Below are 26,444 nucleotides of genomic sequence, written 5' to 3'. Positions count from 1 at the left end.
CTTTCAAAAGAAATGTGTCCTTCAAAAAAGGTGAAAAAACATGGCTCTTTCTCTCTTGCAGAGTGAAGCGTTTTTTCTTGCAGATGGGACTACTTTTTCTTGCCGATCTGAGCAAAGAACAAGACTGCCTCACGTCATATGACACGTGAAAATCTCCTTTCGAAACAGCAGATGGCGTTTTTTAACCATTTCATAGGCCACTGGGATCAGATCTCGTCAAAACCGGAAGACACTCCAGTTTTATACAACATCTGCTCCATGCAAGACGGGTGTGGTTAGGTTAACCTGAATTACATCTCGCCCTGCAGGCCTCAGACAAGCTGCTAGACTACTGCATTCGAACCTGCAAACAGGTGCAACCGCTGTTGAATCCTTTTCACTTTTTCTAAGAACTGCACATTGACAATTAATCTTTAGAAGTCAATGGCTTACTCACATGGATCACACATAAACACTTCTGCTAACTACCACAGCACATAACCTGACAACTATAAATATACAGTAGCAACATTTTCAGGTAACATCCCTGAATTCTCAACCAGTGAACGACTTGTCAATTTGTGCCGGTCTACTCTATCATTGGGGCTTTTTGTTTTCTAAAATGGAGTTTCAGTGGCAATTAAACAATATTACTTATTGTTAATTTAATCATGCCCTGATTTGTGTGAGAATCCTACCATTTTAACCCTCTACCTACCCATGAGAAGAAATTTAAGATTTAGTACGGCATAGTATCATTAATGGGCTGAAACAGTCCACAATGTTTGGACAACCCTTTTGCTATGTTGGTTTGTATTCCCAAATTCCAATAATTTTTGAAGTCTTAAAGCATGGCACTGGCAGTGGCGCCGTTATTGGCAGCAATGCCGATGCGCCGGTGGCACACCATAATTTTGCGCAGCTCGGCCCGAAAGCGATCGTGAAGCCAAGCGTAGAGAAAAGGATTACAGCAGGATGAACTCATGGCGCACAGGTGACACAGCAACTGAATGAGCAGAAAGTAGCGCTTGTCAATCAAGTCGATGTCGATGTCACGCAGAACATTGAACACACTGATGGGCATCCAGCAAATGCCAAAAGCCGCCACCACCAGGCTCACCAGGCGGAAGGTCTTACGTTTCCGCACGCGCTGAGCCTGGGCCTGGCTTTGCGTGTGGTGGCCCGGAACCACACAGTTCCTCAGTTTGACCGAGATGCACAAATATGAGATGCAGAGGGCAGAGAGAGGCAACACATAGGTGATGAAGAGAGTGCTGTACCCGTAGGCCAGACGCGCACCCTCTTGATCCATCCAAAATTCCTCGCAGATGGTGAAGCCCTCGTTTCGGAACTCCACATGGTAGGTGTGCGCTACAGCTGGAGCCACCAGAGCACAGGAGAGCAGCCAGAAAGCAGATAGCAAGTATGTGCATGCCAAAACTGAGATGCGCTTCTTCAAAGGATGCACGGTGGCATAGTACCTGTCGAGGAGAGAATGAAATTAGCTTGCTTGACTCAACGCATTATCAAATAAGAAGAAAAGAAGAGTCATCGTCTGCCTGTTTGTGGTCACTAATTGCATTGTTTTTTTTTCTCATATCATTTGTAAAATAATAAAAAGAACACAACCTTAGACCCTCCCTTAGTAACGTCCTTTAAAAGTGTTGTTTGTAAATATTTCTTTTTAATTGCTGGTTTTCAAAACTTTACTTAATTTGTTATTTGAAAAACACAACAACAAAAACAAAAAAAACAGCCTTAAGGCCCGATGGATGACAGTGGAAAATCATGTTGTTGCGTTTATTTATTTATTTTTTTGCTTGAAAATTTCCCTATGCCATTCTCCTACCATCATATAACATATACTATGTATATTTTCTGAATCACTTGTTGTCATGGGGATATATTTACTTATTTGATTTTATTTTTTTCCATAGATGTATCTCACTGCCACATGCTTCATTCTTCTGCTGCTTATTCCCTTCAGCATTACAGGTGAGTGGGCGTCCATCCCATGTAGAGGTAGCCAACAGTGATTTAAGCCTGTTTTTAATGGCTATCATTAAAATGCAGTACAACAACCAAAGTAATCCGTCTATTTTCCACTGCCTTTTCTGCTTATCCCCTTTAGGCTCATGGGATGCTGGGGCTCACAGTAGCTGGCTGCATGCTAGACAAGCCACCAATGACTCACTCATACAGTGACAGATAAACCATACTTTCTGCCCACAGGTCAGTCGAGTAATCTCATGATTTACAGCAGTAAGGTATTCACAAAAACACTGAATAATAAACTATATAATGCTGGTTAAATATTTGGGACATCTTGTACGTATAATGGATAACATTAAGTCTTTATCCATTACACGAGTTGTCATAATAGTGTACAGATTACCAAAAAACAGGGACAATTTTGATTTAAAAGGACTCAAATAATTCCAAAGATAGAGGGCAAACATTTTATGTTTCCAGAGGTATAATGATACAGAATACTGCTCAATTTGGACTGATACATTGATTGGCTAAGCAGCTATTCAATGAAATTGACTGAAACACACACACCAATAACGCATATTTTAGATTTTCTGCTTTTTTCAAGGGAATAGTAGTTTAAAGTAAAGTCTTTTAAATGTTTTGCCAACAAAATGGTCAAAAACAAATCTACTTTGTATTTTTATTGCTACCGGTGAAATCTGAATGGGTTACGAATTTACATAAAATCGATAAAAGACCCTCAAATTCAATTGAAATAAATATTAGCTCATGTTGGCTATTGCTATGAGAACAATATATATATATTCTATAATCGTTACCTTGGTGATTTATTTTTTTCCTGCATATAAATACATGTTTGTTTCTCATTTTATAGCTCTAAAATCATTTTCCTCGCTTGCTAAAATGTGCCTCTGTATTTTGAGCCTTAATTACCTCTCTTATGTAATTTCATTTTGTATGAAATTCCACACCAAGGTCTCTCATTATTTACTTGTCAAAAACTAGATGATTAAATTCCAAAGCCCTATCTCCTCTGCGCCGCCGGAATTTGCTCACCTATCCACTCCAATGGCAGTAAGCGTGAAAACCGACACGTAGACAGTCACCGGTTGGATGAGATAGATGAGGTAGCACATAAAGCGGCCAAACACCCAGCCATGTGGGTTGAGTGCATAGGCCAGCGTGAACGGCACGCAGGTGGCGCACATGAGCATGTCGGAGAACGCCAGGTTCCCGATGAAAAAGTTGGTGACGTTGTGCATCTTGCGGGTGCGGCAGATGACGTAGAGCAGCAGGTAGTTGCCGACCACGCCCACCAGGGCCACTAGGGTGTAACAGGGAATTATAAGCAGCTTGAAGGACTGCAGCAGCTCCACACCTTCAAATGTAGGCTTGCGATCCGAGGAGGCGTTCCGCAATGCCACCTCAAAGATGGTGTCGTTGGACTGGTGGGTCACAGGGGATGGAGATGGGAGGTCTGGGACGCAGACACCAGTTGGTACCTCCATCCCAATAGGCAGATTTTTCTGTAGATGGCTCTACATGCATACAGAATTCTTGTGAGTTTGTTGACCATGCAGGCATTTTTAATTAAAATGAGGAGGAGAGATATGTAATGAGTTATGTGATGAAGTCTACTTGAAAGCCATTTTTGTAGTTGGTGTGCAATTTTGGCCCCTTGGGTTGTGAGTGCGATAGCGGTCTGATTGGATGCTCAGTACTCTCTGATCTTCTAAGGTACATTGTGTGTCACCTTTGTCAGTAACACGTTGGAGCTATTATAGTGATGCTGTCCTTGTGTGCACATATATGGTATTATATCAATCTATTCGCTTTTATACTTTACTGCGGGGGTTGCTGGATCTTTGGTGATTTGATTTCTTTAGAAAGAAAGACGGGTTTCAAAAGATGGGAGGGAATGAATTGCAAATGACATTTATTTTCTTACTATTTGTTGAATAAACTTTAAGTAGTTGCATGGAATAATTTCATCTAAAACTAGATAGTTGTTTAGTAAGTTTAAAGTTAGTCAACAAAACAAATTAAAATACCTTTTTTGGATTTAGTCTAGGGTATATTACATGAGCATTTACAGCTAGTTCTGCTGAGTTAGTAGTGAATTAGACGTCTATTATTTATTGTTTATCTATTGTCACTGGCAGGCAAAGAGTTCATCATGATCAACATTCTTTTTGTTGCTCAGTATTTCCAAATTGAACTCAAAGAAATCTCTGAAAAACCCATTAAGCAGCATTGATCGATTTAATAATGTCTTTCATTTTCAGTGGGCACTTGATGTTATCATTTTGAAGAGGAACAACTTATTTTTAGTTTGATGTTCAATCATAATGGAGTCGGGGGGCTGCTCGCCGTAGTTGCGAGAGCTGTTGTTGCTCAATATTGATCCATATATAATATATATGTATGTGTATATATATAATTAACAGTCTAGTTTTGAATTCTGTATTGATGCCAACATCTAGCGGGAGGAGTTCTTTTGTAAATCCACCTTAAATGATGGCCGCCGTCAGCCTTTGAAAAAATTGGAGGCTTTGAGGTGCGGCTTATAGTGCGTAAAATACACACACACATATACATACATTTGTACACATATACGGCAGGGTTTGGAGTTTGCATGTTCTCCCCATCCCTGGTTGTTTTTTCCCCAGGCACTATGGTTTCCTCCAACATTTACAAAAAACATACACAATGGGCTGATTGAACATTCCCAAATCTTTCCTAGGTTTGAGTGTATGCGTAATGGTTGTTGGTCTCCTTTTGCCCTGCAATTGGATGCTGACTGAATCAGGTTGAACCTTTCCAACTGCCCATTTTGTCTGGGCTAAGCTCCAGCCCCTCTTTGACCCATGTGAGGATAAGTGGCTCAGAAAAGTAATGCATTTTTTTGTATACACATATAATTCATGATTATTAGTCTGTATGCACAAAATGGATAGGGTTTAAAAGGAATAATGGGAAAGTTCTTTCTCATCTCTTTTGAGCAAGACATGCAGTACATCCTGAGACGCACATGAAACCAAAATCCTTGATAAGGACGTCGTTTCCTACCTTGTGTTGATGAAAAGACCGAGAGCATTAAGGTCCGCAGGGTTGTAGGCAGGCGGAGGAGGTGTCGATGCAGATGATGGTCCTGCGTGGAGCGTGTGCGCGCCTTTCACAGACTTCTCACAACGATCCAGCCATTGTCTTGTTCACTGAGCTGTGACACACTCTGTCCCTTTGCAATTCTCACATGCCACTCTTGATTTCCTTGCGAACGATGATCATCCCCCATGACGTCATGTTCCCGTTGTTCCAAGAGTTGGAATTCATTTTAAAGAAAAGAACGTGTTGCATGTACCTGGCCAAGTTATACTTTTTTTTCCCCAACTGAAAGTCTTTTATTATTCTATTGCAATTATAGTATTTTGACATTTGGGATCTGTGTATACATATACTATACTATACTATATAAATATATATATATATATATATATATATATATATATATATATATATATATATATATATATATATATATATATATATATATATATATATATATATATATATATATATATATATATATATATATATATATATATATATATATATATATATATATATATATACATACATACACACGTACACACATACATATATACATGTATACATACATCCATACATACTTATAAATTATTTTCATGGACGGAAATGTAAGAGTAAAAAAATAAACTTGGTGATCCTCTACTGAGATTTCATACAAAAAGTAAAGGTAACAATATATACCTAGGAACAGAAGGTCAACCTCCATCTTGAATGAATACAGCATTGCTCCTCTGTTTGAATTGTATTCACTGATGATGCACAAACATGTTTGCACAAGGAACTGAGGTTTGTGTGATAAGATGTTGACAGGAAGTGATGTCTGAATGTTTTGTGAGCTGCAAATGTTTCAATTGAACAAACTGAAGCTTAGTCTGCCCAGAGCAGACTGTCCCTTTGCTGATGTTGAATCCTTCATTAATTCCAACGTGATAGGCGACACACACGCGCACACACATGGAAAACAAAGTGCAAGCACCTCCTAATATGTAGTCTTCACTCAAATTAAAAACACAGAATGCAACTGTGAACCTTACAGTTTCACTTAACCGCTGACCACGGAAGGCTTACCGACAATCAATCGGACTGGAGTCTGGAGAATTCTAATATTTTCCACTCGGCAAGAGATGTGTCCGCCACGTGTCCGCATTGTAGTGCTTTTCATTTCAAGTTAATTTGCCTGGCGCTCCTGCATTCATGAAAACCGCTTGGATGCAATTCAACAAGTTTGCTGTTTATTTGATTTCATGGAAAGAAGTGTTGGGGAAAAATGTACAGTCTAAACTTAAGTGTAGTCCAGATTAAAATAAAAAAAAAGAACGGCAATAAAAATGATCTGGCTAAAGTAGAACTGAATATTATAGTTTTGGTTTTCAGGTACAGACTATAAAATGCAAATGCAATATTTTTAGTAATATGTTGCATCTTTTTTCACAATTTAGACATGGTAGTGCATCTTATACATTAGAGCGACTTATTTATACACGTAGCACAACTTTTAGACAACATCTTTATCGTTATTCAAGTATTAAATGGAGAGGGAAAAAAGCCCTGGTTTGTAAAGCCTTGAGTTGATAAAAGCGCTTTTGTGACTCAAAATCAACACCTGCTTTTCCTCGCCAATAATAATATATTTGTACATAATGATATGCGGGTAAGAATGAATGTATGTATATCTTGACTACATATTGAGGATATGAAATGCTAGTACTGTATATAAAATACATCACCTCCTGAACAAAGAAAAACTCTTACATTTATATATAATAAATACAATTCATCTAAATCATCATGCATTCCACATTAGATGGTGCCAGATCAAATTGTCCAAATTATTTTTTTATTTTTCTTAGTTGTTTGCAACCACGTCTGACTGGCAAATAAGGATTTGTTTGTAACTGCCTTGAAATAAATTAATTTAAACTTCATAATGACAGTAGTATTCTTATTGTATAAAGTGCCCAAAGTCCTTTTGGAAGTATCTACCGGTACACATGATCATGAATCAAAATTTGCACTCCTTCGGTTAGCACCACAGTATCGACCACATGGAATGCTCTAAAATAGCATCATTGAAACGACCCAATCAGTGGCGTCTTGCTGGGAACCGAAAAAAAAAAGAAAAGAAAAGTGGTCACTCGCGCACATGAGGTGGTCCACGTTACTGCTGCTAACAGGCTTCAGTTTGGTAGAAAGTTCATGATCTGCCCTAAGATTTAAACAAAATCGTAGTATATTCCATCATGAGCATGACTAGAAGATATTGTAGTTTATAATAATGTCTGAGAAAGAAATTTTGTTATTTTCACGGAAATAACATGTATGCCAATCTCCGAGCATTCACATGCTCAAGGATTCTAGTTGCGGTAAAGTCTTGGCGCACTTGTGAGCATCTCTACATCTTTTATTGTCTTCTTTTGTGCTTTCGTAGTAAATTTGAAGCAAGTTTGTTCCTTACACATCATATTATCTGTTAAAAACAAACCTGGTTTTAGGTAAATATAGGAAATAAAAGCCAGTGGATGATTGAGGTACTTCTCTCACCTCAAATTGGAGAGAAGGGAGTGACTTGTACCAATTTCTTTTATACTTTTATACGTTTTTCCCCAATTTATTCTTGGATTTGTCACATAGCGGAAAAAATAACATTGTCCCTTACTCAAGCTGCAGTGTGCAGTTATACATCTGTTTGATTTGTAAGGCATGCTGGGTGATCCCGTGCATAAATTGACGAACATTTCGTAATTTGGCCTTGCCTATTACAAGGGAGTGTATCTCCAAAACAAAGGAGGTGTACTGGCGGAAAAGGCAACAGCCCACTTGTTTGTCCAAACAGTGCAAGAATAGGGACCAGTAATGATCGCCACTTAGTTGACAAGGGGTAATTTGGGTGTAATGTTTGCGTGATCCTATAATCCAAAGTCATTGATTGGGAAATTGTTCTGCTTTATTGCAAATATGCTCACAAGCTGTTAAAATGATGACATTTAGTTCCAGACAGACGAAAAACCCTGTTGTCTACCATTTTAGTAATAAAAACGATATCTCCGAACTCTGCTGCCAGCAAAGGACTTGTGACAAAACTGCTTGAAACTCTTTCATCTAGTATAAGAAAAGTTTATACAAAGTAGAAAATATTTTGCAGTTAAACAGCTCTATTCTTCTCATTTAAAGCCCCACTATTTTTATTATTGTTTTTAGACGCTATTTGAGAAAATAATCGTACAAAGAGTACTCACAAATGAATTATGAAGACTGAAAAATTATTTGAAAATAACTTTTTAATGGTTTTTCTCTGCATAGTTGAAACCGATGATTTTTTCAGAGCATTTGACTCATTGGAAAAACAGTAGTAGTAGACTTTGTCGTGTGATGGATCAGAATACCAAAATTATAGTGAATCAGGGCAAGAAGTCTACGTTTATATTTTTGGGAAATAAAATTGGGAGCTTTGAAAGAGTTTTTTAGCTTTTTCATTATATTTTTGAGAACTGTTGCTAGGATTAAAAGGAAAAAATGAGTTTTTAAGTGCTTCAATATAACATTGTTTGAATTCACAAGCACCCGTAAACTATGAGAACACATTGTTCTCATGATCTCAGTTTGTTATTCTTTTTCTTCTTTTATTTGAAATATTTTTAGAGATTTGAGATTTTCTTTTATCTTTTTTTTTTGTTTATACAATGTTTTCCTGTCTATTTTTCATGCACGCTCTGCACATTAAGTGTTTGTTTTCACCAAGATTCATTAACCCTGTTCTGTGGGTCATTTTAAAAGCTCCTTTCATATTTTGTCAATGTGTGCCTTGTTGCATCATCAATTAGTTCCCTGGTCTCCATCTGTCTGTGTGGGTTGTCATCATGTCATGGTTCTCTGTAGTCATGAGAACTTTCTTTTTTTAACGTTCATTTCAGGGGGGGGGGGGGTCTGTCTTTTTTAAATTTAATTAGTATTTTTCCTTTTGTTGCTTAGAATAAATTATTTTCTTTAGAGCCATCATTCACTCCTCTAGTGCTCTACTTTTACTGCACTATCACGCACACATGCTATGCAACACCTCACATACAAGAAACACCTGAAATCACTCAAGCCTCAGTCCTCACTGTATGTCTGCTTTTTAAAAATCATATGCCTGTATTCTCCAGGTGATGGCAGTGCTGTGTTGCATCGCCTTTGGAGATACATTACAGGATGTAGCAATTTGAGATACAGAATTCAACCTATAAAGAGCAGTACATATGAAATCTTAATTGTTCCTAATGAATACCTTCACAATATTTCAACCCAATTTTCCCCCATACATCTAAACATGCAAACTATGATATATCTGTAGCCCCTTCAAGTCATCAATTATAAGAACTAATTACTATATATATATATATATATTGCAATTATTGTAGTTGGTAGGCTGAAATGGATTAAAAACATGGTGAAATATTCCAGTCGAGTGTATCAAGTGCTGATTTATATTATTGGAAAATGAAAGAAAAAAATGAGCATATACAAAAAAAAAATCTCAAACAAAAATGTATCATAAAAGGAATACGGTGAAAACATGAAACCAATGGTCAATTTTCAAAGTGCTTTTTAAGATAATGCAGTCAAGCTAGTTAAGTAAGTAAACACATTGCTCAAACACATTGACTCACTATTTGCACAGGTGATCAGACAGAGGAAAGACCCCAGTGTATTTGCATGTCTTTAAGAATCTGTTAAATGACCTTACAACTTTTGGTCATTCATTTTGTCCTTCTTGAAAGTATCCGCCGCCAAGTGGACTGTTGGTTTGAGAGATGCTTGAAATCAAAGGGCAACCTGTTGAGTCTTTTTACCCTGTGGATACCACTAGCCAAAATGAATGCCCTACCTGTTGGTCCTCTGTTTTTGGCCCAGTTGCCAAGCAACAGAAACGATCACCGCGGCAACATGTGCTGCATGTACAGCGTCCTGCCAGGGCACCCTAAATTAGTTTTCCGTTGACATTACATTGCTGTAAATTATGGAAAAATTATATTCTTTGTCTGTGAAAGGTAATTTAGTGCTTGCACTATTGCATTAATCTAAAATTGCCAACTTTGCTTTTGGGTATGACTTATTTTTTTTTAGTGATGGACAGTTGATGTCATTGGTCTACATGGGCAAACATGCAACACATCATTTGTGTAATCTATTTTATTTCAACATCAAACAAAACACACACCCAAAAGTCAAGGGAACGCCGGATGCAATTAATGAGTTGGATGAATTGTGTAGAACTCAACTAGACTAGCATGCAAGTGAGCAGGCAGGCTGTCTTAAAATAGGCTGAAAGACTGTTGTTGGTGTTGCTTGTGAATTGGGATGGAGTCAAAGGGTTGCTGGTGATATTTTACTTGCAGTTTGTCAAATTGCTAATTGACAGAAATAATTAACTTTATGGCCTGGCTGGCAGACGATCTCACAATCTCAATCCAAAGATGTAGCTTTAAAGCAGACACCCAGGTTTGAATTCACAGGAGAGCCCTTTAATATTTGTGCACTTGGAATTCCATAACTGATGGCAAGTTGGCTGGAGATTGTTTATCATAAATAGATAACTTATCATATAACACAGTGCAAATATTTTTTTTTACAGTTTGAAAGCACAAGCAGGTGTTCATTCATTTGCATGTCAATTCTTATTTGTAAATATGTGAATTCAGTCAGTGATTTTTCACATTGATGACAGCGCACCCAGGTGACACTAAGTGGAGGCAGATGCTGTATCAGAATAACCTTCATCACCATTCTCTTTAAATCGTTGCTGCCATTTCAGTGCTGGACCTCGCTGCCCAATCTAGCTGTAATTCACAGTAATGACTTCAGTAGTGGGACACTTTACAGTCATCATCCTTCCTTTTCCTGTAGTGTGAAGCTGTAAAAAAAAAAAAAAAAACGGATTACAATCTAAATGCCTCAAAAGCTGTCATGCTAGTTTTCTTTATTTGCTATTCCTGACAAATTTTTCATGTTGGACATGGCTGGGAGGTCACCCAAGGAAACCAATTTCAGTGGGCTCATTGGTCATTTTTCTTTTGTTTTGTTTTTGTTTAAAAGTGTGTATCCTTTGGGAATAATTGTTAATATTTTTAGTGAAGTAATAAAAAGAAAGGAGTTGACTTTGGGTCAGCGAGTACACCCGGAAGTGAACGCTGGCACACATACACAAACAAGCTTATGCCCAGAAAAAAACCCACGCACTAAGAGATGACATTCAAATCCCACAATGGCTGCAGCCTAAAGATACACACCCACTCACTAAATCGCCCCTATGACTGGGATAGGCTCCAGCGCCCTCAGGACCCTTTGGCAGTTAATAAGCGGTTCAGAGAAGAAATGAATGAAATTATCTAATTGTTTCATTTGTAATTCATGGTATCGTCTTAGCACGAACAATGATTCAAAACATTTAAATAATCTTTTAAAATTACCCTCACAGATTGAAGGGCTTGAAAATAAATGTGTTATCCCCCCTGAAATGACTAAGTGCTGCCTTTACTCTGAATCAAAATACAGTAATGACACAGATGAGCCATCATTCTTTGTTTGCAAGCCTTTACATAGACATTTTGCAGAAAAAAAACACCATCCCATGGCATTGAGTGTGAGCCACAAAAAGCAAGTAACACAAAAGGTTCCACATAAATAAGTTTTAAAAAACACATAGGTCATTTTTTTTTTTAAATTCAGCCTATTAAAAAGATGCCAAACAAGTATGACGTGACCTATGATGGGGCTTATTTCATTTTTTTGTTTAGTTTTCTTTCCTGGTGAGTAGTCTAACTCTTTTGTTGTGGGTTTAAAAATAGTCTGTGTTCATTGTAACTGTGCAACTTGTTTGCCTGAGCTGGCCATGCCTTGTATGGAATGTCACTTGCAATCAGATAATATTGTACACCGACCGTTTAAACATTTAAAGCATTTTATCTTTCTCTGGTAGAAAACAATGTTAGTATCAGCATGCTACCATTTTTATTGCACCAGTACTTTTATTTTAGACCATTGCAGCTCCCAAAAAAAAAAAAAAAAAACAAGTATACTACATTCTTTTGTCTACGGTCATTACTTTTTTCCTAACAAAACATGGATGCTGATGTTATCACTGTCACTGTGCATGTCTGTACAGGAAGACTCAAACTCATCCACACTGATAGGAGAAATTTGGATGAAAATAACTCTTTGCAGAGGACTTGCATAAAACAGTTTGGGTCAAGGAGAACTTCATCCGCAGCCATATTTAAACATCAGCAAGTGCAGTATTAATCTGCCCTAAAAAGCAGCAACCTGTATCTATGCTGTGTAGTGCAAGAACAGTGCCTCCTCTGTGCTAGAAACGTTGTCCTAGATGCATTGGGTCATGGGAAACGTGTCTGATTGTCCATGGTTTGTTCTTCACTTCATTTTGACACCAATAGAACATTTTTCTTGAGGGACTGATTCTGCAACATGTTTTGTTAATTTTTTTTTTGTGAAGTATGACCACCACGTGCACAAAGAAATTGTGATTTGGGTACAAATACTATGTACTACTGAAATTTAAATTGCGAAAGACTACAAATAATGTTCGATAACAGGAAAAAAGGCATGATTTTAAATTATTTTTGAAGTGTTGTTTTTATTTCATTTTGGTCTTTTTTTTCCTTTCAAATATTGAAAATTTGTGAAGCACATATATGAATGTTTCTGTGGCCTGGCAAGTATTAATATAATTTTTACCATTTGCATAATCTAAAATAATTTTCTCTTAGATATTTTTGGAACAATGTTTGACTTAGTAAAGCCCTAAATTGCAGTTGCTCAATGAAATTTTAGTTAAATTAGACTTTATTATTTGTCTTTGTTTTGAATCAAATCAGTGGAATCTCCTGAAATTTTCAATTGATTTTCTCCATTCTGTAATTTTAAATGACAATTTTAAATTTCAGACAATGTTTTTTTTTCTTCATTAAACTATGATTATTATTATTTAGGAATCTGGCAAACATTGGCAATCATATCTGCTTTATCTGCATTTCTCTGAAAAAAGTAGGTAGATTACAGGCAACCATTCATGCTCACATTTATACCTAGTGGCAATTTAAAGTCTTCAACCAGCTAACCTAGCGTGTATGTTTTTGGGATTTGGAATGACACCAGAGTACTTGGAGAAAACCCACACATTTATCGAACTCTCGACCCTAGAACTGTGAGGCTTACGCACTAACCACTCTTACTGCCGGGCCGCCTGAGTCAAATGTTATGCGGTTCCAATTTATGTGAAAGTGTGTGGAACAGCCAATACGGTTAATTAGAAATAGTGGGCTGTGCATAAGAGATAAAGATTTATCTGCTGTGCTGAGTGTTGGGTTTGGTCCACGGAGGGCCCCCCCACGCCTGCCAAAGAGCCGCCCTAATATTTGATCAAATGTGCAACAAATCTCGTTGTGTGAGCTGTTCATAGGCCCGATAATAAACAACAAAACCCACTCCGTAAACAATATCATAGTTGTGCATCAATTCAAGAGAAATATACGTCAATGGATTGGCATCAAAGTACAGTATGAAATTTGAGTTTATTACTGAAAGAGCAAATGACTTCAATGATTTATTTTTCTTAACTGCTGTGTTGATAGGACTAAAGAAAGCCTAATATGGAATGCTCCGCAGGATTAAATGTGATCCATTTATAGAAACGTGAACCTGAAGACGATAACTAATCATACGTTATGGACAGGACACGTTAATAGAAGCTTCATGTCGTTATTTATATATATATATATATATATATATATATATATATATATCTAATGGAACTACTATACTTAAAATGTATCAATGCATTGCATACACAGAATTAACTGAACTACTAAATCTTCTGAGCATTTCGATGAATGTTGCACCACCACAATTGCGATTAATATACTTTTTCCTGATGCAAAACTTCATATTAGTATAATCTAAATATCTCTTTATTGCTTTTCATCTTCAACTTTCCTTTTGGGTTAGTTTTGCATCAATCCTTTTACGTTATGTATTACTTCTGTGCTTTTTCCTGTAATTGTGCAGAAATTTACACTACCATTGTATAATATTATTTATGAAGAATATGATTAATGCATTTCCATTTCATAATTTTGTTGCTTCAAAAAGAAGCAGTCGATTTTTTTGCAAATACAGACCCTATTTTGTCCATGATACACTAGTTTTAGTGGTATGCATGCAACAGTATGTCTCAATGTGTTCAATTTCTCTGATTAGTTTTATTCATCACGGAGTTTATACTTCCTTTCCGATACGGTCACATGGCCGTTTCCTAAAGCTAGACTCAACTCCCTTGAGCAGGACAAGGTTTAAGTGAGGACATCCACATCTCATTCACTACTGAATGCTATGCATAAACAATGTTGGTTTATGATGTCAAACTTTTCATGACTCATAAACAAAGAAGATTGGAAACAAACTTTTTTTTTTATGATGCAAGATGGATGTCTAAACTTTTATAGGGTCGTATACTTAGTCATAGAACACAATATTCTATAGCGCTTGAAATAAGGGGATGCCTTTTGACATTCTTATCTTAATTTTGTGTAACTACATGTAGATGCTTTAGATAGATATTCTCTCCCAAGAAAAATGTACCAATGTTAAAATTGAAATTAACTCAGACAGATGCCTCATGTGTAAAGACTCAGGACAAATGTTGTGACGATCAATCTTAAAAGGAATGAACTTACAATCTGGCTTCTGGCAGCGATAAGTCATTGAATTGCATCCTGGCATTGGACTGAAGTTGAACTGGCAAAGCCTCGCCACTCTGGTTTCTGACTGGAGTTTTTTGGAAAGAGCCAGCAAGGCCTGATTCAGCCGGCCAGTGAAAACAGGAGCAGCGAGTCCGCACTTCTATATAGACGGTGTTGAGACGTGGGGTGGACAGCCACGGACAGCCAAGAAGGTTCTTGAAGGCATTGCGAAACTCCGGGCTCCGGCAATAGATGATGGGATTGAGGCCAGAGTTGACATAACCCAACCAGTTTAAGAGTCTGAAGATCCTCTCCGACGGGACTCTTCGGTCAAAAGCATTGATGATGTTGGCCACAAAGAAGGGCAGCCAGCACACTGTAAACGTTCCCATGATGATACCTAAAGTTTTTAGTGCCTTGTGTTCCTTAACAAGTAACAAACGTGACGGCCTCCGCTTGACGCCCTTCCGCCCGGGTCCACTGTTGCCCTGGTTATTGCACACCGACTGAAGGGCCCCATCGTTCACATCGCAACCATCTTGCGTTCCCAGTGTCAGACACTCGTGCTTGAAACGCATTCTGCTTTTATCGATGAGCTTCACCTGCATTCTCGCTATTAGGAAGACCTTTGCGTAGACAAAGATCATAATAAAGAGAGGAATGTAAAACGAAACAATGGACGATACAATGGCATAAGCCCAGTTGGTGACAAAGTCACAGCAAGCGGGGTCATCGTAGCACATCCTGGCTTCGTATTCATTGTCGGCGCGCCAATAGCCTTTCATGATGGGCACAAACGAGATTAAAGCCGAAACGATCCACACCAAACAAACGATGGCTCTGGCACGCCACTTACACAGTAAAACTTGATGTCGGAGCGGCCTGGTAATCGCTATGTAACGGTCCACTGCAATAACACATAGCGTCTCTATGCTCGCCGTCACACACAAGACATCCACTGAAGTCCAGAAATCGCAAGATGTTTCGTCTAGTGGCCAGTTGCCCGTCAGCACGATGGTGGCCCCCAGGGGCACTACCAGGACCCCCATAATTAGGTCGGCACAAGCCAGAGACATGATGAAGATGTTGGTGGTGGTCTGGAGCTGGGAAGTCGAAGCAATGGCGATGATCACCAGCAGGTTTCCCACCACAATGATGACGATGATAGCCACCAGTATGAGGAGGATCCAGGATCCGGTTGCGGGGTGGTAGGGGAGCGTTTCGTTCTTCAAAACCGACGCTAAAGTGCTCAAGTTGCCGTCCATTGTTCAAGGCCTCACCTCAGTCACTAAAAGTTTGGAACATTTTATTCCCAAAGTCATGAATATGACATAAGCTGTAGCAGAAAAAAAGGCAAATGTTCTTACATTTCTCGCCTCAGGAGAATTGTTTAGCCACGCTCAAACTTCAGCCCGGGCTTCCCATGCTTCCACAAATCAAGACGTCTTAATGGAGTCAACATGTTCTCCTTAAAATGTACATTTCCTTCCGTGCCGAAACAATAAAAGTTCACCGAGTTGGTAGAAGGCCAAACATTGATTTAAAGAAAAATGTCAGCCTTGTCTATGAGGAGCTCAAAGCAATCAGCACAGACAGCTGCACGATCCCCTCCTACTGCGACACTTTGATAACGAATACTGAACATCTGCGCTGTAGTAAAAAGTGCACAAATGCATCAGCGTGAGAGAGAGCCCACCTTTTTTCATCTGCCCTCTTTCTCGCTCTCCCTCACTCTTTTTCCTCTCAGCTGGCTATGACTGTGTTGGCCAAGGGGAGGAGTTGAAGGGTGTGAGCGCTGTCCAGTGTGCGGAAAAGCAAACAAGTACTAGTAGCTTCACTCAATCATGAAGGTATTGTTCCTAGTTGTTTAAAGTAACAACACCAAAGCATTAGGATTACCTGTGTTTTGCTTATTGTTTTATTTAAAATTATTTTATTGCTTATTAACTTGATCTTGATAATATTATGAGTTGTTATCGCATTTTCACATAAAAGGATTTTCATGACTTGAAAAATAATAAATCATTATGAAAAAAAAACAAGTTGTCATCAGTATTTAACTCTAAATAGAAATTAGTACTACTGAATGCTCCAGTTGAATCGAGTTGTTTGCAATAATCCACAAGAAAGTTATTTTTGTCCATACATTTTCAGTTTGAGGTCACTGTGCTCTTAGTAAAATAAGGCCTTGCTAATCTATATTATGATGACAGTACCAAAAAAAAAAACCTTGAAAATATTAAGGATGAAGAAAGGTCCAAATGTTGCTGGTTTTCAGTGGATTGGTGAAACTCAATGAGAGGAAATGAACCCTTTCTGTAAGGTTGGCTTTCCAGGATGTAAATTCTATTACAGAATGTAAATTATATTACAGAATGCATGCTGATGTTTATGTGTTACACTATATTGACATCTAATCTATCTGTATAATTTACTTAAATGTATACACCACATGTGCATATACGAATACACACTTTGCAGTTTGCTCTGCTTCCCTTTTAGTAGTGCATTCTGTGACTCATAAAAAAAATATTCACTCTTTTGACCTAATAATTTTATAGTCGGATTCCACTGTTAATGCGGGATAATCGACTCTATAATTCTTTTCACCATATTGAACATCTCTTTTTTGGAGTAGAAATACAATGCTGTTTTATGTAGCTGAACCAATAAAATATAGTAATGTTTTTAATTCCATTTCAGATCTTTTATATAAGGCAACTCAAACATGAAGTATGTAGATGACTGTTATCATTCCTGATGGCATCCCAAACTGCCTGTAGCTGCATAAGAATGCAGATTCACAGCAATTTAAAAGAAACAGCTGAGCACTGTAGGGTGCAAACGTCTGCCCAAGACAGGGGTCGGGAAACCCAAATTTTGAAAGAGCCATAATGCATGAAAAAAATCAATATATATGTCTATGCTATATGCAACTCCTAAGATTAATTTCTTTAAAAGGAGTACACTGTACCTCTTTCACACCTAACGTACAACTCGCTGATGAGGCGTGTTTACAAAGTTGGTAATGTGAGTTAATGTAGTCTCCGCTCTATACTTGTTAACCTATTAAGTGTATCTGTCACATGACAGTGTAAACAGTGTGGCAGGTTTTTCCATGCAAGCCTTCTGTTCATACTCTTAACTGTCAAAAAAATCAAAAAAGATGAGTAAGGATTCCCTTTAAGGAGAGCAGGGGAGACAAACTTTAATTGATAACTCGTATGATCAGGCACAAAGAATGCATCATTGATGGCGGACACAACATAAACAAACCTTAATTTCTTACATAAATACACATTTTGGAAAGTTCTGTTCAAGGTGTTACAAATTTCTTATTCTTCTGGGAAAAATATTTCATGCCCATGGTCTTGGAATTCATTTAAACTGATTCTGTGAATCTGATACAATGTCTAAATGTTATGAATTCAGAGAAATGATAACATTGTCGCTCAGGTGTCATCATCAATGCTTCCCCACAACCACTATGTGTAGCAAATGGGCAAATTATAAAAAATAGCTCATCAGTGATCTAATGCTATGATTTCCTAGAAATATTGTAAAACATCTTTGTCAACTGTTATTGAGATGAAGTGGCTTCGGAAATTCAACAGAAAATCAATTCTACACCAGGCTTTGCTTTATTTATTTTTTTGGTAACAGATATGCTCCCTCTAAAATAGCAATTGAGCTGCCATGTTTTTTGTCAGGGCACATTTGAAGTTATGGGATTGAGGTTAAAGAACCTTTCACACAGCTTTTCATGGCGTATGACCCACATACGTTATCATACAAGTTAATTCAACTCAGTTAATTAAATGGCCTTAATTAGCTTTATAATCTGAAATAAAATGTTTATCAAGTGGGACAATGATTTATATAGACTTTTTTAACAGTGCTATGAGATATGCTCTATTTTATCTGTCCTTAAAAATCTTAAAAAAAAAAAAAAAGGCTCATCTAACTCTTTCATTCATGCATCTAGCCTTGGGAATGTTTTCCTCAATGAACACTGAGGAGGTGTGTTTTAATCATCTGCTTTTTAAAATTAGTTTTGGTTACTGAATTTATCTTGTGTGATGCAATAAAACACCAGACTAGTCACCCATCCGGATTTTACAAGCTTCCTTTGCAAAAAAACAGTACAATTTAACTATTCTTTGCCCAAGGAGCCCATGTTTGGAAAAGGGTCTCACCCTACCTTGAAAACAACGACATTCTAAGGGAGTAAATGTTGCCCTTTGGTTGCTTCTGATCTTTTTCTTTTCCAACACGCTACCTTGTTTTAAAATTGCGCTGACCTAGTAAATGACGAGCACAAATGTGTAAGACAACGAAAGGACGGGCTTGGCAGTGGTTGGTCAATTGGATAATTATTTTAAATTGACCACTTGGTTATGATTTTCCAGAACACAGTCTTCTATCTTTATATTATATGTTTACAAATCCCCCCTGTGAGTGTGTGGTGGATATATCGGAAGACAGGAAATGGTCCATTAAAGAGTGAAAGTTGGTCAAGGATGGATGCAGAGGGAAGCCACGGTTTCAAGTTTTAAAGTGATTAATTCTCATTGCAAATCATTCCAATAACACAATCCTTTTATTTATCCCCTGACCATATAACGAGATTTACGGTTGTATTTTTTTTCTTGTCTCAGCAAGACATGGGAAAGTGGAATAGGTCAAGTGATAAGAGAATTAATATGAAATTTGAAAAATTTGAGCATAGACGCACATTTTGAAAAATCTTTAAACTCATCTACTTTTCACTCCCATATAATTTACATGAATGGAAACTTATGCTGTCTTTCCTGGGCTCTTTTCTGAGGATTTAGCAGAAAACACTTAAATCACCAATGAATGTCCCACCACACACTCTCAGGAGAACCATCTCAGGCTATTCTGGGGCCTGTTCAATATACGTATTTCATTCTGAAAACCCACAGGCCTTCTAAGTCGCAAGCTATTTTTCTTAAAGAAGTGAAGACGAAAATGATTAAAGTGCCTCTTGTGTTCCTATTTACTAAAACTGATATTGCCTTGCCTTTTGCTTTGCAGGGATTCCTGAGAACACCATTCTGTGGTCTTCCCCGCTCCACAGTTGGGACCACAAAAGTCAGGTTCCCCAACATCTCGTCCAGGAGATCTATGGGCTATCAGGCATGTTACTGCACAACACACAAACTGAAAGCATTCATCTCTTAAAATTTTCCAGCCTATATAGTATCTACTTAATTTTTTTCTCTGTAAAACCACTACGAAATTAACCTAAAAATCAAATAAACTGTGATTAATTGACATGCAAGGTAATTTAGGGTGTTCAACCAGCCTACCCTTCATGTGTTTGAAATGTGGGAGGGAGCTGGAGTACCTGAAGAAAATCCACGTGAAGGGATCCAAGCCTGGATCTCAGAACTGTCAGGCCGACGTGCAAACCACTTTTCCACCCAATATTTCAGCAATCGTTTAAAGTCTTTCATTTTCGTTTTGTCTTGGCACTCCTCCTGAAAAAACTTAGATGACCTGGCTAGTCTTCAGTTCAGTTTGTGATGGTCATGTGATACATGTTGTGGATCTGGCCACGACTAAGGGAAGAATCAAGGCTAAAGAAGAGGGGGCAGTAGGTTGCTGGTTATATGGCGCCAATGTCACAGACACTCACAGAGAAAGAGAAGGTCTCAATCGATAACTAAAGCAAATGCCAGCAGCATGTCGTTGGGTTACAGTGATGTTAATTGCTGGTATTACTCATTATTAGTACTTGTGATCTCATTGATTGACTGCAGTGCCGTGCCAGTCCAGTATTGAGAGAAATCCTCTGAAAAAGTCTTGTTTACCTGGAAGTCCCCGGAGTAATTGCAACAGTCTTGGCAGAACAACGGATAAAGGGAAGGCAACATAGCAGGGAGTTAATGTGAGCAGAAAACGGTCAATGCTACTAGTATACATGTTCAGGAATAGTACACAACAGGAAGGACTTCCTTAAATGGAAATTATGAGCTGATTAGCACTGCAGATTCTGTCATATTGTGTTGCCACCAGTACATAATATCTTCTCGTGCTAAATCATTATGTAAAATTGCACAAAATTCAACACCAACGCAATACCCATCAACTTTGAGTGCCATGTTCCCTCACCATGGTTGCAGGTGTGCTGAATGATTAGAATGTGCAATTGTTGTTTATTTGAATTACTGATTAGAAAGTAAACTGTCGGGTGGTTGTTTCTTTAGTTTTAAAAAAACCCTCTGTTTATTTTGCATTTAATTAATTATATTCTTTTCTTAAACATTATATTACATTTCTGTAACTAGGGTCCAAAATTTAACAAGTGCTCTGTAATTGAAGAGGTCAAATTCACCAAAATGGGTACAAAATGTAGTTTAAAACAATATCATAGCTTTGCTCACTTAGACATTTATTGTGGATTTTTACACTGGTCTGTAAGGCCTAATAAAACCTATGCTTGTATGAATTTTAAAAATAACTTTTTAATAACTTATAAAATGTGCGTAATTGGGGGGGGGGGGGGCATAGTCTTATTTTCATTTTTTTCATTTATTCCTGTTTGTTTGCACTGAACTTTTTTCCTTTGACATATGGTCTTGCTGCTTGCCAGCCGACAAGATTCGTAAATGGTTATATTGGCTTAGTTCTGTCACATGGGGCTAGTCAAACTGTATGTGAATGCCCTAACCAGAAAACTTGTTGAAGGATGTTAGTGTTTGAAATAAGACATGAACAGGAACTGTTAATAACTAAAATAATAAATGATGACAAACACAGAAATGATGGAGGAAGCCCAAAGAAAAGGTTTGCGTGTGATCACGTTTTTGTGCTATTTGACATTTAAAAAATATTTTGGATATAAACAATATGAAGTAATATTATCGACAAAACAACTTAAATCTGTTTTTCCTTGCTGTTTCCCTGTTTTAATGCACAACAATTAATGTATACACTGAACTTTAATTCTTCAACCTCCCTAACCTAGACTGAAGCACAACAGGTGCATGTGTATAAACATTCCAATTGAAACCATAGTAAGACTCAACTCCAATCAATCAATCAATTAATCAATCACTTGGCCACACTTCTCTTCCATACAAGCTGCAGCTTGAAACATATACACACCAAATTAATTTGTTTTAACCATTTTATTGGTATATTTCCAATACTTGGATTAGATTACTTTTCAAGTGCTTTGTATAACAAATAACTGATGATTATGATGTTGTAAAAAACTAGCTGTTATCACTGATCCAATAGTGGTCAATGCGCCTGACTTTGCCACAAGGATCCTGGGATCGATTCCAACTCAGTGGTTTTGTAATGTGAATGGTTATCTGTCTGCATTTGCTATACAACTGACTGGCGACCAGATTAGGATCTAATCCACCTTTAGCCCAAAGTCAGATGGGATAGGATCCAGCAACCTTGACAAGGGTAAGCAGTGTTCAAAATGGGTGGATAAAAAAGGCCCTCATTCAATAAGATGCAAACTGTGTTTTGGAGTATGGACCTGGAAAGGCTCACAGTGCCTCTTTTGAGGCGACCTCTGCTTCAGGGGTCAGAAAGGAGAAATGAAATCCACCTATCTATCATGCGTATGCAATACTGAGTCTGTGTCAAGGCGGGTCTTTGTACGAGAGAGTTCCCACAATCCACAGTGAACGGACTCATTGCAACCCATCAAATCATTTATTTAAGCCATTTATTTCGATGCAGGAGTCGAGTGAAAGCTCTTTTTCATTCCGTTCTTGTGATCAAGTGATGGGACAGATCATTTGCAACTAGTGCATGTACCACCACAATTAGTGCATGGCGATCCACGGGATAAACTACAAGTAACAACCACACACCCACATAACAAACTGAGCAAACTCCACCCATTAGCGCACACACATCTTTTCCAGACATCACATGATTTGACCTTAGTATGACTCCACCTGTGATAAAAGCACATCAAAAACATATTAGCGAAGGAGGGGTGGATAGAGGCTGTTAACCATTATGTTAGCTGGTCATCGATCTGACGAAAAACATTGTGAGGTCTTGTATTTTTTTATGACAACAATTTGACACAGTGCTTATTTCCCTGCTATCTATGTGATTCCCAACCCGGAGGGAGCTGCTTATTTGGCCCTATTTGTGTTGCGTTTGGACTAAAATGGTGTTGTTGACGAGACTTAATATGCCACTGGCACCGAACATTAATGAGGCGCATACAGTTTGACATCACACTAATTTGCTGCTGTAGTTTTCGGCCCCTGGGGCCAACCTGAATCCACTGCAACGAGACTTAGCATGCCGATGAAACATCAAGATGAAAAAGAAGTTCTAGAGAACAGAAAGCATTGCATAATCTGCGACAAATTTATTCTGAATTGCAACAGGAATCTGGCGAAATGAAAAAATGTGCCGATCTCTCTCTCTCCCGCCCCGAAAGTCAATCTCGAGAGGCCGTCGAGATAAAAGGCTCATGAGGCCATTGGGGTGGGGCAATTGGGACATCTGCCTTCCTTTGTCCTACATTCCTACTCTGCACGCAAGTCCCTTGACAGCTTCAACTGCAGACTGAGACCAAGAGACACTTCCTGTGCTTGCATTGCGATGACCTGTTTACCTGTCTGTTGGCAGGAATCTTGACGGGCCACTTTATGGTTGAGTTGTAATAGGGAGACCGAGGACAGATTTTGCAAATGTCAGAATGTGCGGGTGGACGAGGATAATCTCAAGCATAGGAGGATAGATAGGTCTGAAGTTTGAGTGGTGGAGGAAAGACAGAAATGGTATGAAAACACAAGAGACCACATATTCTGAGATAGCATCTCTTCTGCTGACTTCCTTCAGCCACGAGACTTTGCTCACATTGCTAATGATAGGAATGGGCATAAAATGTGTCATTGGCAAGATTTGTTTTTCTTTTTTTTACACTGAAAATGAACAACGATGTGCCCAATGTTTCACAAGCCACATTATAGTGAGGGTTGCAGTGCAGGATTTCATTCCCACCAAACAAAACAACACATTTCACTTATTCGGTATCTTGCAAGTGGAATCAGTTGATTGTAGTCAGGTGCTGCTGGCCTACGCAGAAACCTCATTTATTAAAGATGTTTGATCTGGATCATTTTGGGGGTGGAAAAAAATGTTGAGCTAATAATGCCGGCAAGGTCATTGCGAATATTTGAGCCAGTGGTGCACGGGTCAGATTGCACCCAATTCACGTGGGACAGATGGCTAATAGAGTTACATGTTATTGATACAATAATTGTCCTAATTCCTAGCCTGCACGCAGCAAGCTGGTAGCAATATGATCCATGTGACACTGTGTAGTTTTGTCATGGATCTAATGTTGAGTAATGCATGACATAACATCATCATCGTGATCAACGCTTTGATTTCAAAGTAAAGTCAATCATGAGATGCATGTGACAGCTAAAACATTAAGCACGTTTTGTCACTGGTTGTTCATGTGCACAAGATGATACTTCAAATAACATTCCATCTTGTCATTTTCTTTTTGTCATAACACTGGGCTATTAAGTGTAAAGAGTATAAACACGATTTTCAATCAGTGCTCACAAGACGCTCTGTACTGGCCTAAAATGTAAGAAGCCATCTGTAACACAATTACTGCTTCTATTTCGAGCAACTTACTATTTGTACTCTCTTGAGTAGTAGCACAAATGTTGAAAATAGCACAAATTGCACCAGTTTTCAAATCTGGGGATGCAGACAGTGTATTGGCCAATATTGATCTTGCCTTCTTTCTCCAAAGTACTTGAAAAGCTTGGTTTACAACAAACTAATTTCCCCCATCCAATGTGAATTTCCAGACAATTATCTCCGTTTTAATCCATAATGCAATTTGACAAAGGTGAGCACAGCAAAGACATTCTTTGGACTGTAGTCTAAAGCCATTAAGATTGTTTTAAAAAAGGTATAAGCAAGTCTTTGATCATCTGACTGTGTGCCTTTAAAAACCTTTAAAAAGATGCCGTTGTTAGTGTGTGGTCTGAGGACAAGGCTATTTTCTGCCAGATCTATATTATTTGTCTTCCGAGTGACTTGCACCATCAGTATTTGCGCAGCCTCACCCAGGCATCATGTGTAAATCTAGACACATTATACATCAGATGATCCGATTGGTCTCATTCCTCATCAGATAGAACTCGGTTTCGCCTTTCACCTTTTAACCTCATTTGCAAGTTTTCCATGTATCAGGACTCTTCTGCATTATTAAATCTATCTGCTCGATTGGACGTCACATTTTACTGCAGGCTACATGCTTATCAGCCCAAATTATGCCACATCATGAGAAAGCCATAATTTTATTGTTATTAACAAGCATGCCCTTGGGGAGGGAGTCACCTCATCACAATTGTGGAACAGGCAACAGTACTGTTGTTAGTCCCTCTAACAATCACTGTAATGAAAGTTGGAAAGAGAAGGGTTTATTTTGCATTTAGTGCCAAATGAAAAATAATTATTAGCAATTAAAGCAAATTTCGTGAGCTAATGAGAGCATTTGAGTGAATTGTTAATTTGAAGATGCTGTTTTACATATTTGAGTAATTTCTGTCAAGTGCACACAACTGCACTCAAACACACTTAGCCCATACACACAAAATGAAAGAAAACAGGAGTTTATGTATAGTTCAGAGCAACAAGAACAATGAGTACAATTATAATCAACAAAGTTTCTTTCCCTTGAGACAAAAGGTATACAGTACAGTCTTAGGCTTCCAATGTAAACCTAAAGTATATTTTCTATTTAGAATTCCCTGCCGATTTATTTTTATATGTGTTTTTTGGGGGGGTTGGGTCAGTTTACATTTGGTTATAAAGTGAGACACTGACATTCCAGCCTTATTCTCAGGCCCTCACATTGGCCTTCCGCTGGGACTCGTGCAAGACAGGATACAATACATTTTAGCTCAACCAAATCATGTATACATTACTTGGTCCAAATGTATTAGCACAGCTTTTTTTTACCACATTTGATACATTCCTTCATTATGTGGCAATCATCCCCACTTCCCTTTGTATTAAGCTACAGACTCATGCATTGTAATATTTCATTTTTCAAATGTCTTGTTGTGTTTCGTGGTAAAACAACAAGTGGAAAAACCCAGTTATTTTTTTGTAAATCAAAATTCAATTATGATGACCAATAAAAAAAGGGCACATTAAATAATCTAATATATTAAGTCTAATTTAATGGAAAATGGGTCAGTAGGTTTGTTTTGGAAAAAGTGTAAATCTAATGTTTAGTTATATTGATGAATGACATGAATAACGAGGAATGAAACCACTATACGTACGCTAATGTGTATCCATAGTATTTTCCCAAGTCAGGGCAATGGCTGGAAATATTTTATGACAACAATTCATAACAGGATTATGAAACTGGAACTGTGTACGGATGTCTAGAACGGTCTCCCTTGCTTTATTTTCTTTAGATACATTTTGTCTCTTAAACCACAACACACATTTTTGTGGAATGATGCTATCATTTTAACACTGGAACATTTCTTCTGAAAAGTTAATCAAATCTCCAAAGTTTAAAAAAAAAGTTTAAGGTGTGCATAACATGTTGATGTAATTCATGAGTTGCAGTGG

At 37.9% G+C, this 26,444-nt stretch overlaps 2 protein-coding genes and 1 long non-coding RNA gene across 4 annotated transcripts; 1 reads left to right on the top strand and 2 right to left on the bottom strand.

Annotated features, from left to right (window-relative positions):
• Positions 1-186: 186 nt before the first annotated feature.
• Positions 187-5,188, bottom strand: LOC144215749 (prolactin-releasing peptide receptor-like). The gene is made up of 3 exons (XM_077744864.1): positions 5,044-5,188; positions 3,031-3,512; positions 187-1,460 (listed from the first exon to the last, which is right to left on the bottom strand). The coding sequence occupies exons 2-3, from the start codon at positions 3,480-3,482 to the stop codon at positions 824-826; spliced, it is 1,089 nt and encodes a 362-aa protein (XP_077600990.1). The 5' UTR covers positions 3,483-3,512; positions 5,044-5,188; the 3' UTR covers positions 187-823.
• Positions 228-20,066, top strand: LOC144215750 (uncharacterized). 2 transcript variants are annotated; one of them, XR_013330496.1, is made up of 4 exons: positions 228-353; positions 1,917-1,974; positions 2,111-2,211; positions 19,875-20,066. It is a non-coding gene; the product is annotated as an uncharacterized LOC144215750 (long non-coding RNA). The 2 variants fall into 2 exon arrangements; XR_013330497.1 differs by lacking the exon at positions 19,875-20,066 and adding an exon at positions 12,224-12,532.
• On the bottom strand, positions 9,525-16,562 carry LOC144215748 (beta-1 adrenergic receptor-like). Its single transcript, XM_077744863.1, has 3 exons — positions 16,184-16,562; positions 14,811-16,104; positions 9,525-10,972 (listed from the first exon to the last, which is right to left on the bottom strand). Exons 2-3 carry the CDS (start codon positions 16,079-16,081, stop codon positions 10,945-10,947), a joined length of 1,299 nt encoding a protein of 432 aa, XP_077600989.1. The 5' UTR covers positions 16,082-16,104; positions 16,184-16,562; the 3' UTR covers positions 9,525-10,944.
• Positions 20,067-26,444: the final 6,378 nt, after the last annotated feature.

The sequence above is a fragment of the Stigmatopora nigra genome, chromosome 22, assembly GCF_051989575.1.
Source record: "Stigmatopora nigra isolate UIUO_SnigA chromosome 22, RoL_Snig_1.1, whole genome shotgun sequence".
Classification (NCBI taxonomy): domain Eukaryota; kingdom Metazoa; phylum Chordata; class Actinopteri; order Syngnathiformes; family Syngnathidae; genus Stigmatopora; species Stigmatopora nigra.
This window is presented reverse-complemented; position numbering and strand designations above follow the sequence as displayed.

Bases quoted from the DNA above. Each gene is read 5' to 3' on its own strand.
- LOC144215749 (XM_077744864.1), bottom strand. From the start codon at position 3,482: ATGGAGGTACCAACTGGTGTCTGCGTCCCAGACCTCCCATCTCCATCC. The intron at 1,461-3,030 runs GTGAGCAAATTC...TCTCCTCGACAG, and splicing joins ACTGCCATTGGAGTGGATAG to GTACTATGCCACCGTGCATC.
- LOC144215748 (XM_077744863.1), bottom strand. From the start codon at position 16,081: ATGGACGGCAACTTGAGCACTTTAGCGTCGGTTTTGAAGAACGAAACG. The intron at 10,973-14,810 runs GTAAGTTCATTC...TTTTTTTTACAG, and splicing joins TCGCTGCCAGAAGCCAGATT to CTTCACACTACAGGAAAAGG.